Source organism: Mus caroli, unplaced genomic scaffold (genome assembly GCF_978045245.1).
Source record: "Mus caroli unplaced genomic scaffold, Mus_caroli_1 scaffold_8, whole genome shotgun sequence".
Taxonomy (NCBI): domain Eukaryota; kingdom Metazoa; phylum Chordata; class Mammalia; order Rodentia; family Muridae; genus Mus; species Mus caroli.
The window spans coordinates 45,847,573-45,864,932 of record NW_028227263.1 but is presented as its reverse complement, the minus strand read 5'-3'; the positions used below and the strand labels follow the sequence as shown (position 1 = coordinate 45,864,932).

The 17,360-nt window shown below is 43.6% G+C and overlaps 1 protein-coding gene across 1 annotated transcript in view; it reads right to left on the bottom strand.

Annotated features, from left to right (window-relative positions):
• Positions 1-530: 530 nt before the first annotated feature.
• Positions 531-17,360, bottom strand: part of Mrpl48 (mitochondrial ribosomal protein L48) — a 57,845-nt gene continuing 41,015 nt past the window's right edge. Inside the window, 4 exon segments of the mRNA XM_085841493.1 lie at positions 531-3,870; positions 4,930-5,019; positions 6,894-6,996; positions 14,752-14,921. Of these exon segments, the coding sequence (XP_085697619.1) occupies positions 3,796-3,870; positions 4,930-5,019; positions 6,894-6,996; positions 14,752-14,921 (438 nt within the window). The 3' untranslated portion in view covers positions 531-3,795.

Sequence of the window (17,360 nt, the reverse complement as noted above, 5' to 3'; positions counted from 1 at the left end):
TATAGAGTGAGTTCCTGTCTTAACAAATCCAAACAAATGAGATCATATATAAATATCAGTGTGTTGCCGAGCAGGTGCACACCTTTGACCCCAGCACATGAGAGGCAGAGGCAGGGGTATCTCTGAGTTTGAAGCCAACCTAGTCTACAGAGCAATTCTAGGACAGTCAGAGCTATACAGAGAAACCCTGTCTTGAAAAATAAAATAAAATAAAATAAAGAACAAAAACAGTATATCCACTCAAGCAACAAAGACTTTTAAAATTTTTAATATTTATTTTATATGCATAAGAGTTTTGCCTGCATGTATGTGTTTATGTGGGCCTGGTACCTACCAAGGCCAGAAGAGAGCATCAGATCCCCTGGAACTGGCGTTGCTTATGTTTGAGGCACAACGTGGGTGCAGGGGACTAAAGCCAGGTCCTCTGCAAAAGCAACTGAACCACCTCTCTAGCCCCAAGATTTTTTTCAAGCCACTTTACATTACTAGAGCTGAGACAAAGATCAAAGAGACCATACTGTGAACAGGTCTACTTAATTATGCCCCAATGCTTTTATTTAAACCTAAAGTCCATGTCAGTCCACAAAGTCAAACAGGTTCCTCTTTCCACTGTACTAAATCACCCCTACCTTTTCACGGCCGTTAGTCTAATTGTCTCATTGGGATGGGTTGTCAAGCTAGCCTGCTGGAGTTGTTAGAGTTGGGGAACTTTTCCCTAAAACTTTGCTTACAGGACTTCTTAGCTGGGTGGCCCTCTTCAAGAGGCTTAGGGAAGACCCATGTGTTAGCTCCTCCCTGCAAGGTCCTGGCCTGGGACTTGGCCTTGTGCTTGGTATAAAGATGCACTGTAGTGCATTTTGCTAAATGAGTAAGGTCCTCTTCCCTCCTGCCCACCCACAGCGAAGTGGCCAGACTGCATCCTTGAGCTGCTGACTTTAGAAACCCAAAGAGAACTGGAGTGAATCCAAACTGAAATTGTATACATCTCCTCTGCAGAGAAAGCCAGGGCTCCCTCCTCTGCTCCAGCCAGGCATTAAGGCTGCAGGGAAGTAGGGAACCATCTTCTCCTGCTTAGCAACTATTATTCTAAAGAATTCATTCTTTTTTAATCTGGGTACTATCTGCAAAGGAATGTCCCAGAAGTGAGCAGAAAGGTCTGAGAATGAGTTATTACAGGGAAGTGCAGCAGCCAGGTGATGTAGGCATCTGGATTAAAAACAGCACAGAGAAATGTAAGCACAGAAAAAAAACAAGCACAAGTGCCTGGCCACTTCTGCCTACAGCATCTATCAGGTCTAGCTCATGCCAATACATACTGGGACATCACTCCTTCCCTAAATCCACGAGTCCTAGAAATGGAAGACCAGAGGCTCAGTACTGCTGCAGTTCCCAAATGGCCAAACTGGTTCACTCCTTTTCTCTGTGACTCAAATATACCGTTTGAGAATCCACGGCCTTTGAATCTTATCATTTCTCAGATGTCGCTGCTGGGTTGCCTCTCTGAGAATCTAATCCAGGTGACTCTGGTGCGCTTGCTTCTGAGCGTCTGTGTCTTCATGGAGAATAGCTGCTTACTGAGCTAGACCTTGTGCAAGGTACACAGCAGCTCTTATTCCCTTACCAGTCTCTTGGGCAAGTATGTGTCTGCAAACACAGAAGCATTTTGCCAGGCCAGGCCAGCCCAGGCTACATGTCAAGACTCTTACCTCGAAACAGAACAAAACCAAAAAACTAAAAACACCACTAAGACTAGTAGTTGGGGGGTTGGGGGTGGGGGTGGGGGTGGGGGTGGGGAACAACTGAATTCAAGTACCATGCTCAGCAGGTCAGGATTTCCCACGTGAACTCTGCTGTGATTATAGGCAGAATTTCTCAGGTGCAGAGTGATGTTCTGGGATAGAACTGCTTATTGCTGAATTTCTATCAAGAAAATAAAATAACAGTATCTGGCCAATGAGAGTAAAGTTCAGGGTATATAACAATGTGAAGATTCACAGGTAAATAACTGTGTGCACATGTGTACACACACACACACACACACACACATGCACTGCTCTGCTCCCATAGCACATGGGCAGTGGGCAGTGTCACATGTGCTCCATTTCAGAACCTGGCAGAGTCTTCTGGTTACCCAGACTTCCTATTTACCAGTATGTGGGAGCAGGACTTGAGATTTTATTGACAACACACTGCAGCTGAAATACGTAGGAACTAGTCAGCCAGCCCACATGACTCTCAGCAATGAGAAGCTAAGGCTCTAGAGAGCATGCTTTGCCCAAGGTCACAGGACATCGCTTGGCAGAGTGGCAGCAGGATTCGGTCCTGTTTCCCAGTCTGAGGCTTCCTTCCCATCACTGCTGAGGGGTGAGTCAGGCTTATCTCTTAAGCAGGAAGCGACTGGATTCTGTCACTTTGGAGAACTTGTGGCACTGACCTAGTTCATGATGTATCCTCCTCTTAGAATCAAAAGGCTTCTGTTACTCTGCTCTGAGAAATGGAAATGGCTCTTAACATTTGCTTATCTAGTAAGAGGGATAGGAGATAGTCTGACCGATAGATCTTCGAGGCTACAAAACAGTCACAAGCTTCACTGGATTCTGCAGTGAGGACTAAGGAGAAACAGACTCTTAGGGTCACATATAATGAAACCAAATGGAGCACACATCTAGCTCCAGGTTGAAACATCTGCCCCTTCCTCCTTAAGACAACCTTTATAAGGGGAAGCAGACAGCCCATGTTGTATCCAGCCTTCTACACAAGAAAACTTGTGAGTTGTTTTCCTTGGTAAGCTACTGTAACTTCACACAACTTGTTTTCTGGTCTGTATGGTGGGTCTATGACTTTTGAGGGGAGTTGGTAGCTGGTGATTCACTCACAGCTTGCAAGAGCTTGCTGTTAGATTTCCTTCCCCTCAATATTTTAAACCTGCAATCCTCCTGCTTCAAGCTCCTGGATGCTGGGGTGATACATGCAATCACATTTAGCAAGCATCTTTTATGTATGTATGCATGTATGTATGTATGTCATGTGACCCAAGTTGTCCTGGAACTCACTATATACCTGTGGATGACCCTGAACTCTTAATCCTCCACCTCCTAAGTGCTGAAAGTACAGGTATGTACTGTTACAATTGGTTAAACCCTTTTTCTTTATAAAGAACCCAGATGCAGGAACTTCATTATAGCAACAAAAAATAGACTAATACAGAGTTCGCTTTTGTTGCAATCTCTACTTAATCATAAACCTCCATGCTGTAGTATTACTTTAAGAGATGAGCTCATATTGGGCACAATGGCAGACAACCTTTAACCCCAGCATTTGGAGGGTGGAAATTGGGGGAAAGGAGGCAGGTGGATCTCTGTGAGTTTGAGGCTACCTTCATCTATATAGCAAGTTCCAAGGCTACAGAGAGACAGTGTCTCAAACAAACAATCAGTTTACATCAGACTGTTTTAGAGAATGAATTCACTCTAAAACAGTATGGTAGGATGAGAACATGTTCAGACAAAGAGAAACAGAATTCCTTAAAGATACCTCACAAGATAACTGATAAACACACACAGCCAAAGCCAGTCACACACACACACACACACACACACACACACACTGGCAACAGCAGACATTTATTAGGTGGAGAAGGTCCTAGGTTTTGTTATGGGAAGTGGTAACTGGCAAGCCCGCTGCACAGATGCAAGGAGGCATTCCCAGCATGAGCGTTCACGCTCATCCTTAACCCTGGTCTTGCAGGAGCAGCTTCTCAGAGACCAACAATCACATGAAGGGCTTGCAGAATTTTTAGTTCAACTTGGCCAACAACTCTTCCAGTTCAGGCCGAGCTTTGAACCTTCCCTTGAAGTCTTCTTCAGTGTGCTGGGACAAGGGGAAAAAAAGGCAGTCACCACAGAGTGTTTTTTACCCCCCCACACACATTCAAAAAGGGCCCACGGTAAGCTCCACAATGGGTCATTCACAGTCAGCCCTTGTAGTATGTAGCATGTAGCATGATATAGACTTGAATCGGGTACCAGGAATAAAGGCCAAAGCACATTTCCTCTTAGTGTGCTGAGACAAGACAGATATGTAAGCAACTACTGTCAGGATGCTAGACGCATCACATGATCATGGCGGTGGCTAGGGCCTTCCACATATGAGGTAAACACTATCACTGAGCCGTAAGGTCTAGGAATTTGTTTTTTGTTTTTGTTTTTGTTTTTAATTACATCTATTTTTGTTGTGCATGCATCCACATGGGAAGTCAGACGGCAACATTTGGGAGTCAGTTCTCTTCTTCCACAATGTGGTCCTGGAACCTGATCTCAAGCCATCTGGTTTGTAAAGTACCTCAGTCTGACTGCTTCTGCCTGCTGAGCGCTGGGATTACATGGAGTATTTTTAGTATGACCAGCACATTTTACCCTACCCACAGATCTCTATGAAACTGAAATAACTACCAGATGAGCAGGGACAGAACGAGGGGAGCTGGATGAGGCGATAACACCAGGTTAACATGACCTAATGGGAACTGTATCCTAAGAAGGGCTGTCATGGCAACTAGGCCTTCTATAAAACATCTCTCTAAGGTAAGGCAGCACCTGAGGCTCTCATGCTCTGATGCATTATAACATTTATAACCTTAAACCATGTTTCTGCTTTACAGCTACCTGAAGGGAGAGAATCTGGAGGTCATGAGTCATGTCACAATTCTGTGATGGAGCCAACTCCTGTGGTACACACAGCATCATCCCTGACACCTCAGAGGCCTCAGAGTGAATGGTCACCCCACCACCAGGTTGCACACCTCTCTTGATAGCAGCTAGGCTGAAATACACATTTCTCTGTTGTTTCAAAAGTTAAGCAGTAGAGACTTCTTTATTCTCATTTTGAGCATAAGTAGGCCACCAGGGGGCCTCTTCCCACACTGGTACCTACCTCCCTCACGGACAATCTGACTCCTTCTGGAAGATTGCTTTGGAGTACTTCCAAGAAAATCTCTGCAAATGTAGCACTCAGACCGCTGATCTGCAAATGAAGAGAGATGCCTAAGAGAGTGTGCTGAAGGCCAGGTAATTGGCAAGCAGTGCCTGGGCTCCCTTGCAACTCCAGTGAGGGAGAGGCTGACACACAGAGCTGGATTCTGAGCCCAGTCCCCGCAGGGTTTCTCTGGCTATTTGTGAAGGTGTGTGTTTGCTGAGACAGTCATGGTCAATTGTTCAGCGGATGTCACAACCAGACCAATACTGATTTTCTGATGCAACTCAGGTTTACCACACTGGCCAGGTGCTGGTGCGTCAGTGCAACTTTTATTCACCTGATGTAATTGTTGTCTCAGAGGCTTACTGCCTCAGTCTGCTATCCTAGGCCTGGTCCTGGAAGCTTCTAGCCTCAGTTATGTTCTAACCTTCTGGCTCCTTCTCATGCTGTGGCTCATCCTGCCTTCACCTGTGTCTAGCTAGTTCTCTCCCTCTCTGTAACCTGTCTCTGTACAACTGTTCTGGTAAAACTCCTTTCTTTTCCCTCCCTCTGCACGGTCTTTAAGTAGCCTCCCTTTCCTCTCTCTCTTCCTGAGTTGGGCAGATCCTATTCTGTCAAATCTTTCTCTGATTTGGTCACTTTGTCTGCCACTCAATTAGACATCACTTTCAAGCATGGTACTTCCTTCTACAAACTTTACCTTCCTTGTTTGGGATTAAAGGTGTGTACTAAGGGCGTGTCTGTATTGCAGCCAGCGGGAAGGTGGAATTTTTAGTTTATTTAGGTAGGATCTCAGTGTATATAGCCCAGCGAGCCTCAAATTCACAACACTCCTCCTGCTTCAGCCTCCTAACTGCTCAGATTACAAGCATGTGTTATCATACAAAAGGTCACAAATTGTACAATTCTGCTAATATAAAATACAATAAATCTAGAGAAAGTAGATTCATGGTTGCAAGGGGCTTGGAAAGAGGAGCAACTGCTGACTGACACAGGATCTATCTCACAGGTAATGAAAATGTTCTATAACTGTCTAGTAATGGCTGCATAACTGTTGGAATATACAAAAACCTATCAATTGTACACTTTCAATGAGTAAACTGCACAGCATGCTAACTCCATCAGTAGAGTTACAAGGCAGCAGGTGATGTCAGAGCTGCTGGGCTCCTAACAACCCTGGGCACCTCTATCATGGTGTGGCTGTGACCCTCCTATCTCTGCAGAGAAGAAAAGACAAATTACTACAGCTAAAGAAAGCAAGAAAAGTAAATGGCCACATTGGGATGAGTATAAAGTGAAAAATATGGATCTCAAAGACTTTTAATTGGAAGAAGGTAAGGAATTTGATCAATGAACAAAGACAAAGAAGGATCAAGCTCCAGGCTCAAAGGATTAGAAAGAGGGAAGTTGTCCCCTGAAAAATTAGTTTTCCCTGCAGTGAGGTCAGGGAGTACATTGTGGAGGATCCAACAAAAGCATATAGATATGCTTATAGATTTGTGTACACCTAGGTTTGTGTGTTATTGGTATACAAGGAAGCTTGGGGAATGGATGTGATTTCATAACAGGAGAGGCAGAGGAGTCAAGAGCCCAGCTCTGGAATGCAGATATCATTTAAGGCAAAGGTTCTCAACCTGGGAGTTGAGACTCCTTTGGGGGGGGGTCAAACAACCCTTTCATAAGGTCACCTAAGACCACTGGAAAACACATATATTTACATTATGGTTCACAGCAATAGCAACATTACGGTCTTGAAATACTTATGAAGATAACTTTATGGTTGGGAGTTGTCACAACATGAAGAACTGTGTTAAAGTCACAGTACTAGGAAGGCTGAGAACCACTGATTTAAGGGAGGGAAGACAATAGTAAGAGAAGAATGACCAGAGGAGTAAAAGCACTTGGGGACCCTGAGTGCTTACCTGCACCACTCGCTCATGGGAGGTAAGGACGGAGTCTAGGACCATTTTGTTGCCTTGGTCTGGTAGTCGCATCACTTCTATGGTTTTGGTAGGCATTGCATAACTGCAGAAGAAGAGTTAGCTGTTTAGAGTGTCCACTCAAGCCAGCAGCACCACTTTAACCAGGCTCATCAGTGAGTACAGCCATTACTCCATGAGGTTGCTTACCTGCAGCCAGTGTTAAGTAAGCAGGCATCCTTTATCTCCTCCAGGATATCTCTAAACTCTGAGGGGACACACTGTGCTCAGTGCCTTTCTATGTCCCCAGCCACACTTGCCTGACACAATTTCCTGAGTGTAACCTGCTGATAATATCTATTTGGTGCTACTAAAAACGAGCCAATTCTAAAGGAATCCAGCCCAGCACTTAGGCAGGCTTTGGAGAAATAAGAGGGCATACCTAACAGTTCTGGAAGTTTCTCTCAAGGTCAGTACTAGTAACACTCCAGACCGGGCACTTTTTACTGTGGGTACTGGTCTGTGTATTCCTGCCTGTATCCATTGAATGTCACGAGGGCCCCCCCAAAGGGACAGAATGATGGCAGTCACCTCGGTTGGAAATCACTACTGCCAAGTCTGTGCTCACTCTAATAGCTTCTGTAGGCCAAGTTCTACAGGGAAAAGAGCAGTGTGTCTGGAGTCTCCCATTTACCAGCAATCCGTGCTTTGGTGAGACACCTCTCCCCCTGAGCTTCGTGAGTCAATGAAATTACAATCCGAGCCTCTGTGAGGACACTGAGGATCAGGTGTGGTGGTAAAAATAAACTAACATTTTAGCAGAAAGTACGGTATTAATACTGTATTCATCTCACCAAAAAGTTCATCAAATTGAAGAGAATGAAATAGTAATATTGACAATAGAACCCCCAATGTTCTATGTCCCACAATTTCATCAAATGGTCTCTATGGGTGGATCTCTACAGAAGGACACTTAGTGTGACCAAAATCGGAACAGAAACTTGATGGTCCCAGATTTAAAGACCAGTCCCGCCCTTACTCCCTGCCTGACTCCCAGGTCAATCCAGCCCTCTTTCTGTGTGTCTGTCTCTCAGCTAGGGAGTGAGAAGAACATGCCTTGTCACAGGTTTGCAGCCATGATTGAGACTACACAGCAATTTGCCTGCCATACTACATACACCCTCAAAAGCAGTTTCCTGTGCTCTGATAAATTGTTGTGAATTCCTGAGTACTGTGGACTCCTTGAGGTACCTGCTCCGAACAGCAGCTCGGACCACCCCAGCACAATCTCTGATTGCTTCTTTCCATACAAATATGGTAATAAATCCATAATATTTAAAAGTGGGGTCACAACCATAGACTCTTTATGAAAGGTCATATAAAATAATTCTGTGGGAGTTTGTTAGAAGGGGAAAGTATAAGAGGCTACCTATCCCTCTGAGTAGTCTGCAGGGAAGACTGACTGACTAGAACGACCACTAACCATGCGGTTTACATTTCAACGCTTACTTTCAATACAATTCCACTGGTTTATTCATTAAAAACATTGTAAGCCTGTAAGATGGCTCTGTGGATAAAGGTACCAGGCACCAAGCCATCTAAGTTCAATCTCTGGGACCTACATGGTGGAAGGAGAGAACTGACTCCCACAGCTGTCCTCTCACCTCCAGCTGTGCTGGGCACATGCACGCATGCACACACATACACATAAATAAATGTAACCATAAAAAATTATTAATAGCCTGCTCTGCCCTAGGCATTCTAGGGACAAATGAAGTCTGTGCCTTCAAAGAGTGTCAAATAGCTCAGAGAAAAGGGGGTCCAGGGATGGCTTCATGGGTGAAGTAGTGATTTAACAGGACATAAAAATGTACTTAGGATGCTGGAGAAATGGTTCAGCAGTTAAGAGCACTAGCTGTTCTTCCAGGGAAGCCAGGCTTGAGTCCCAGCACCCACTCGGCAACTCATAACCATGTGTAGCTCCAATTCCAGGAGCTCCTCTGTCATCTTCTGGACTCACGAGGCACCAGGCATGCATGTGGTTCACACTCAGGTAAAACAGTCATACATACAAAAGAAAATAATTTAAAAAATATACTTAGGAGCTAGGCAGTGGTGGTACACAACTTCAATCCCAGGGCTACATAGAGAAACTTTGACTCGAAACCTCCAAAACAAGCAAACAAATAAAATGAGGTAGAGATCAACTGAGGAAGACATCTGGCCTACACACACACACACACACACACACACACACACACACACACCTGTAATACCAGCAGTATTGGGAGGTAGAGGCAGAATGATTTGATTGTCCAAGGCCATTTTGGATATATACTAACTTTAAATGGATAAATAAGTAAATAAACACTGAGGAAACTGGCCCTTTCACAGTAGCCTACACCTCTAAGTAGTTAAGTACAGGTCCTTTCCGTTCACTCATCTGCATTCTCTGCACTTTCCAGCTTTCCTGCAATGAATAAAATCGGATCAAACAGCAGAGACACAAAAGGGAAAAGAGAAAAAAAAAACCAAACTATTTGAAGAGTCAACCCCAGTTGACAATGTTCTCTTTGGACTTCAGATAAGGCTCTGGGCTCCATCCCTAGCACAGTAAATACCAGGGAAAGCTTGGGGGACGGGAGGAGGACCTGCTGGGCATGCACACGGCTCACACTCAAAGCTTGGTGCTGCCAAAACAAAACCAAAATTATCCAGAAACACACAAAGCTATTCTTAAAAAAAAAAATCTTTTTTGAAAGTAGATTTTTTTTTTAAAGAGGAAAAATGAGTTGCCTCAGAACTAATGATGTTCACTGGTACATTCTCCATGAACACAAGCTGGTCAGCTGAGTGTCATTTCTGTCCCCCTAGGCAGCTGCTTAGCAAGGGAAGCAGGCAAATCAGAAGAGAGGCCTCCTCTCTGCTCTGCTCTGCTGCAGGAGCGGCAGCTGCGCATTCCAGACCCCGTGCAGAACAAAACCTGGAGAGCTGCAGCCCAATTCCAACTCAAGGTCACAGACAGTATCCTCAGAGCTCCATCCCCACTCCAGAGGAAAAATTAAATGTAAACCATGAGAAAACAAATTCATCTCCGAAAAGCTGGGCATCGTGAATGTGCAGTGATACAACAGTTGGCAAAGCTCAGTCAGCCAGTGCAGAGATCGGGTGAAAACAAACAGCTCTTTATGCTGAGCTATTTGCAGCGAGGAGCCAAGAGAGAAGCAGAAACCAGGGTGCCATTCATCCCACTGTTCTAGGAAGCATGGCCATGAGGGCTGGGGCACCATCCAAATCAACCACCATTTACTCCGTGCCTAGAATGCACTGCAGACTAGGCCAGGGCCTGGGGGTGGGCCACTGAGAAGACAGAAGCAGCTCCTGCCTTATAGAATTTAACATAATACAGAACATAATCTGAAAAATCATAGAAAATAAGCCTAAGGATAAAAATGCACATAAAGAAAAGGAATTTGTATACCCTTTATTTCTCCGGAATATATTACAGAAGGATTTAACTTATTAATAAGCTTTCTTAAAGAAATGATAAACAAGATGGCACCTAAGGAAAATCAGGGTTGGATTGAAGGTAAAGCTTTGTTGCTAGAGTGGGAGCCTAGCAAGCAGGAAGCCTGGGGTTCAACCCTAGCACAGAATGAACTAAACCACGGGGGCACGAGCCATTAATCCTAGGACCTGGAGAGGGAAGCACAAGGATCAGCCTCAGCTACATAGTGAGTTCAAGGCCAGCCTGGGCTACATAAAACCCTATCTCAAAAAGTTTTAGAAATTATGTCACACCCAACTGGACTGCACAGTCATATATAAGACCCTGTCACTCTTCAACAATGACTGAATGGCTTCTCTTGCGGCAGGCTTGTCCTAGGTGCTAAAGAACAAAGGACACGGCCAGGTGGTGGTGGCGCACACCTTTAATCCTAGCACCTGGGAGGCAGAGGCAGGTGGATTTCAGAGTTCAAGGCCAGCCTGGTCTACAGAGTGATTTCCAGAAAAGCCAGGGCTACACAGAGAAACCCTGTCTCAAAAAAACAAAACGAAACAAAACAAATACCCAAAGGACACAGTCGCCATCAACAAGGAACACAGTCAAGGAGGGGAGACTGATGGGTAAACAGAGTGCTAGGCGACATGGCACGTGTGTGCTGAGCCCATGTGCAGGCTTAAGAGAATGAAGGAGCTATTGCCTTTGAGAGCTAAAGATACAACTTATTATCAAATCCTGGGGTATGTTTAACAACTGCACTCTACATTATGAAGGTTGAAAAGTTTAAATTTGGCTTAAGGACTTAAAGAACTAATATAATTGAAAATATGGAAATCAGATACAACTGATCTGTAATCCTGGGAACTTCCTGGTTCTGTGACTTCAGTCTTTCAGATCTTTGGTTTCCTGGTGTGTAAAATGGGAGTGTGCTAATATTAAAAAAGAAATGGCAGCTGGGCGTGGTGGCTCACGCCTTTAATCCCAGCACTTGGGAGGCAGAGGCAGGCAGATTTCTGAGTTCGAGGCCAGCCTGATCTACAAAGCGAGTTCCAGGACAGCCAGGGCTATACAGAGAAACCCTGTCTCGAAAAACCAAAAAAAAAAGAAAAAAAAAGAAATGGCCATTTTTAAATGTCCACATGCTATGCATCTACCTATAATCTTGCTATCATGACAAACTACCTGAGCTGTTATTTGCCCTTTTAAAAAACCATCTCACTTAAAAAGTTACTTTTAAGAAGAAATGTGAGCTGTCTAAGCATATGACTTCGTGCTTTGCTGGGAGGGAGGAGGTGCACAGCCACTGGTAAGAAGTCTGCAGAGTCTCCACACACTCACTCCAACCGTGCCACATTTACCATTGCACCATAAATCACAGTCTTACATAGAAATGAAAACTTTGTTCTCACAGAAACTCATACCTATTGGTAGTGGCTTTATTTATAATTGCCAAAAATTAGAAGCCTAAATACCCTTCAATTAGCAAATGGGAACTGAAGCACATTCTATAATGAGATGCTACTGAGCAACAGAAAGGAGCAAAGTGTGGGATGCAGTCAAATATGGGTAAGTTTTGACTATATTATTCTAAGTGAGGAGTGCCATATTCAAAAGGAACATGGTTTGTTTGTTTGTTTTTTTCCCACTTATATGGCATTTTGAAAGAGACAAAACTACAGGCAAAGGGAAAGGAAATAGATTAGAAGTTAGCAAGGATTTGTGGGAAAGGAGTTGACTGCAGAAGCATAGAATTCAGGATGACTGAAATGTTTATATCTTGATTATAACCGAACTGATTCTACTTGTGTCCTCTAGTCACAGCTCACAGAACATTTTCACCAAAGGGAAATGACAGCGCAGAAAGTCTACCTTTACATCATGATTACTAATGAAGACCCACATCGGCTGCCATAAGTAGACGGCAAGTTAAAAATAAACACAATGAAAACAAAATCATGTCATAAATCCTAGCAAGACAGCAGTGCTCATCCAAGATTCCAAGGCCGACACCGCCTCTGTTGCAAAGATTAGGAGGTACTTAGACTAGGGTTCAGGTCACACCAGTCACTCTGGGCATGTCTCCTTGGAGTAATTGAATTGAGTATGAACTTAAAAGAAAAGCCATTTCTCATCAAGTGACTCAATGCTATTTAAGGCCAACCAGGGGACATGTGAGCCGTCAGAAACCCTGAGATAAGGCATGAAAGGCAGAGGCCCTGGAACAGACACTAAATGCCAGCTATCTTCCAGCAGATCCAAAGAACGCATGAGAGGGAGAGCAGGCAGAAATGCCTGGATCAGTGGAAAAACTTGTTAGGACTCTAATCTCCCCCAAACCGATCTGTAATTTCCACACACAATCTCAAAAGATCCCAGTAGGTTTTTCTATAGACATCAACAAGTTAGTAAAAAAAATTAATGGAAAAAACAAAAGACCATTATAGATAATTTTTAAAAAGAACAATGCATTCTCAAGTTCTAGTAACTCCAATAGTGAAGTGTTAGTGTAAGCACAGATATATAGACCAATGCAACATAAACCACTTTCGGAAACAGACACAGGTATTCGTGGTCCGCTAGCTTCCAAAGATACTGAGATTCAGTGGAGAAAAAAGTTCTTTCACCAAATGATGAAACAACCGAAAGCCATATTAGAAAAGAAAGGCAAAAGAGAAAAAAGGAAAAAGAAACCAACTCCCTCTTGAAAAGGATGGGACAAACACAAATGACACATCATATACAACAATAGTGCAAAATGGGTCAGACTTAATGTAAGAGGACTGCTAGCAAACACTTTTACAGCTGTGGATTAGACAGTAAGTTATTATATATGACACCAAAGGCATAAACCATAAAAGAAAAATGAACAATTCAAACTTAATAAGTACTACACTACCCTTCTAAAGAAACATTTAAGAAAACAGGTTAGAGTCAGGCAGTGGTGGCGCACGCCTTTAGTCCCAGCCCTTGAGGCAGAGGTAGGCAGATCTCTGTGAGTTTGAGGCCAGCCAGGTCTTCACAGAGAAAACCTGTCTTGAAGAAAGAAGAAAACCAGTTGGATGTGGTGACTCGTGCCTATAATCTCAATACTCCGGAGGCAGAAACAGGAGGATTGCTGTAAATTTGAGAAATTAACCTGGTCTCACATGAGCTCCTGACATGCCAAGACCACCATAGTGAGGCTCTATCTCAAAGTCAAAGCTGAACACAATCATCTACTGACAGATGAACGGAGAAGCAAAATACAGGATATAATGGAATATTCAGTCTTAAAAAAGGAGTCTGACATACGGCACAACACGGACAAATTCTACAGACATTATGCTCAGCAAAATGAACCAGGCACAAAATAAATACACAGTAGAATTCTACTTCTAGAAGGCAATCAAAAACAGACAAAAAGTAGGAAGGTTGTGTGGGGTGTCAAGGGGCAACAGTTATGGGATAAGCAGAGGAGGGAAAGCAGAATTACTGTTTAGTAAGTGCGGAGTTTCAGTTTTATAAGCTGAAAAAGTTCAAACACAGGAGGTGGTAACAACTGCCCACTATGAGTGCCATTGAGTTTGCCATTGATGCGCCATATGCGCATTAAAAACAACTAAGATGGAGCTGGTGAGAGGGCTCAGCCTGTAAAGGTGACTTGTCAGCCACCAAGCCTGATGAACTGAGCCTCTGGGACCCACATGGCATATTTACCCCCAGACCCACATATACACAATAAATACAGAAATGCAATACAAAATTTTAGAAGTAGTAAAATTATTAGTTTCACATGTATTTTGCCAAAACCTTTTAAAACTTGCAAAAACATTTTTTGATGAACTTAAACACATTACGCTAAGTGAAAAAGGTCAGATACAAACAGCTGTCTACTGTGTGGTTCCATTTACATGCTATTCTGAAGACATCAAAACAACAGGAACACAGGGCAATGAGACGAAAGCTCATCGGGGAAGGCACCAGCCAGCATGCCTGATGTCCACAGAGCTCACCCATGGAACAAAAGCACTGACTCCTGCAAACCGATCTTTGACCTCCACATGGGAGTCACGCCATAGGTGCCCTAAGGCACTTGTGAGCACACACAATACATTAATAAATTAATCAACTTAAAACCTGGGCTAGGTAACTTATCAGTGGCTGCCAAGCCCTTGGGTGGGGGAGGGGAGGCGACAGGCTTTACAGAGCAGCAGGGAACTTTTGAGGTTACTGAGGTTAGTGTCCCTTGACTGTGGCACGCAGGTACCTAAACCCTAACTTCCATTACTACATTACTTTACCAAAACCTGAGTTGACAGAAGAAATGAAACATGATCCCCAGACCAGGAACATGCCAGGCAAAGGCATCCTTCCTACCTTTCCTCGACTTTGATGGACAGCCGGTTGCAGAGGCGGTGGACGTACTGGGCATAACTTTCTGCCAGACTCATGTCATATGCTGTCAGGTGGATGTTTAAAACCCCATATTCATAATCTGTCCCCACATTAATGGCTCTCACTTCTACTTTTGTTTTCTTCTTTTTGGGCTGAATAAAAAAAAAAAAAAAAACAAAGAGAAAGAGAAAGGAAATAAGTCAAAGGGTTATATAAGAAATTTAATCAGCTGGGCATGGTGGGGAAGGCTTCTAACTCCAGTACTCCGGAGGCTGGGGCAGGTGGATTTCTGTAAGTTCAAGGCCAACCTGGTCTACCTAGAGAGTTTCGGGCCAGCCAGGGCTACAGAGTGAAACCTTATTTAGTTTTTTTTTTCTTTTTTTTTTTTTAAAGATTTATTTATTTTGTGTGTTCACCGTTGCTCTCTTCAGACACACCAGAAGAGGGCATTGGACCCCATTACAGATGGTTGTGAGCCACCATGTGGTTGCTGGGAATTGAACTCAGGACCTCTGGAAGAACAATCAGTGCTCTTAGCCACTAAGCCATCTCTCCAGCCCAAAACCTTATGTAATAATAAATAAAGAAATAAAGAAAGAAGAAGAAGAAATAATAATTAAATCATAATGTGTTCATATTTTTAAAAACCAACCTTTCAAGTAAAATTGTTTACCATTTTTCCTTCAGTTTATCCTTTTGAGATGCTAACACTCTTATGGGCAGGAATAGGCAGTTTCCCTTACCAATGGCCAGTTCAAGAATAGAGCTTGTATTATTTTAACATGACTACCTACACATGACTATCTTCTGCCATTACCTAGTTTTGAGGCGCACCTCCCATCTCTAGCCCTGTTTCTCAACTTGCAAACTGATAGTTATGCTATAGCCAAAAAAAAAATTACTTTCATTTTTTGGTGTTGATTATCATTGGTACTCCATTGGTTAGCTAATTCAACTTAAGATGCTTTTTGTCTGTTTGCTTGATATTATTGTTTGCCCGATGGTGCGAGTGTGTATGTATATATGTGTGTGCATGCATGCACATACCATGGATGGCACATGAGTAGAAGTCAGAGGACAAACTGAGGAAATCGATTTTCTTTCCACCAAGTTAATCCCGGGGGCCAGTCTACAGTCCACTTTTAGTATTCCATGAAACAGGAGTCAAGAGTCACCTTTTTCACATGAGCAACCAGGTCAAAGGACCCAGCATCATAGCAATGCATCACCTCTGTCATATACTAAATATCCACAGGTAATGTTTCTGCACTTGTATTTTGTTCTGTTGAGTGCTGTGTCCATGCTTTAGTCTAGATCACATTGTTATCGCATTGTTTCCAATAATAACTGGAGATTTATTCAGTCTAGCTGCTGGTAAAAATCATTTCTAGAGACAGCTGGGCGCTGAGGTACAGCTCAGATAAAGCACGCTCTTAGTACTCGAGAAGGCTCAGGCTGAATCCCCAGCACTAAAGGAGTGGGGGCAGCTAATCACAGTAGTGCATACCTTATAATCCTAGCTCCCAGGAAACTGGCAGGAAGGTCACAAGTTCAAGGCCAACCTAAGTTATATAGTAAGACCCTGTTTCCAAAAGAAAACCTAAGACTTATGTATCTTACATGGTCCCTGTATAGCAGCTACACAGTACTGTTCCTGACAGAGCATCGTCACTTTCCAGATCAGCCTAAGAGAGCAGGCATCCAGTGCAGTGAAGCAGGGGCAGGACAGACAAGGGGGCTTACAAATACAGTAATTCTGACCAAAGAATCTCATGGCATGTTCTGATTCTTGAACAAAATGTTGAATATAAAGAGATTAATACAGACAACACATACTCCAGATTTTTTTTTAAAGATTTATTTATTTATTATTATATGTAAGTACACTGTAGCTGTCTTCAGACACACCAGAAAAGGGCATCAGATCTCATTACGGATGGTTGTGAGCCACCATGTGGTTGCTGGGATTTTGAACTCTGGACCTTAGGAAGAGCAGTTGGGTGCTCTTACCCACTGAGCCATCTCACCAGCCCCCATACTCCAGATTTTAATCCTGATTCTGTATGAGAAAAATATGAAGCCAGAAATATTAAGGTTTCTCTTTCAGAATTACATAGCCAGAAGAGATAGTCTTTAGGAACTAAAATCCAGAACTACTTAACAGCAATGCAGATATTTATCTAGAGCAGGCTCCTTTGTATTACTCAAGTTTTCAACAGGAGTGGCAGCTGCAGGATTCCAGGCCTTGCTGTGAGTGGAAAGCCAACCATAGACCAACAATTTCCCAGCCAGAAGGACTCTTCCCCATGACAGTAAACACTGGGGTCAGAGGCTGAATGACGTCTGGGAGCGAAGGGAGTGGGTGAAGAGCCCAGCAGGGTCAGAGAGCTCCTCTGAGGACTGCAGGAGGCTTTCTGTAGCCAAGGAAGTGCCAGGCCTCTTCAAAGGCACTGCTTTAAGAGAGCAAAGAAAGCTGATTCCAGTATCCTTCTTGGCATCCCCTGCTCTTCCATGCTGGCCTAGATCTGCCTGGACAGATCCACATTATCAACGCCACAGTGATATTATTTTCCTTCGGTTCTAAGCCAGGG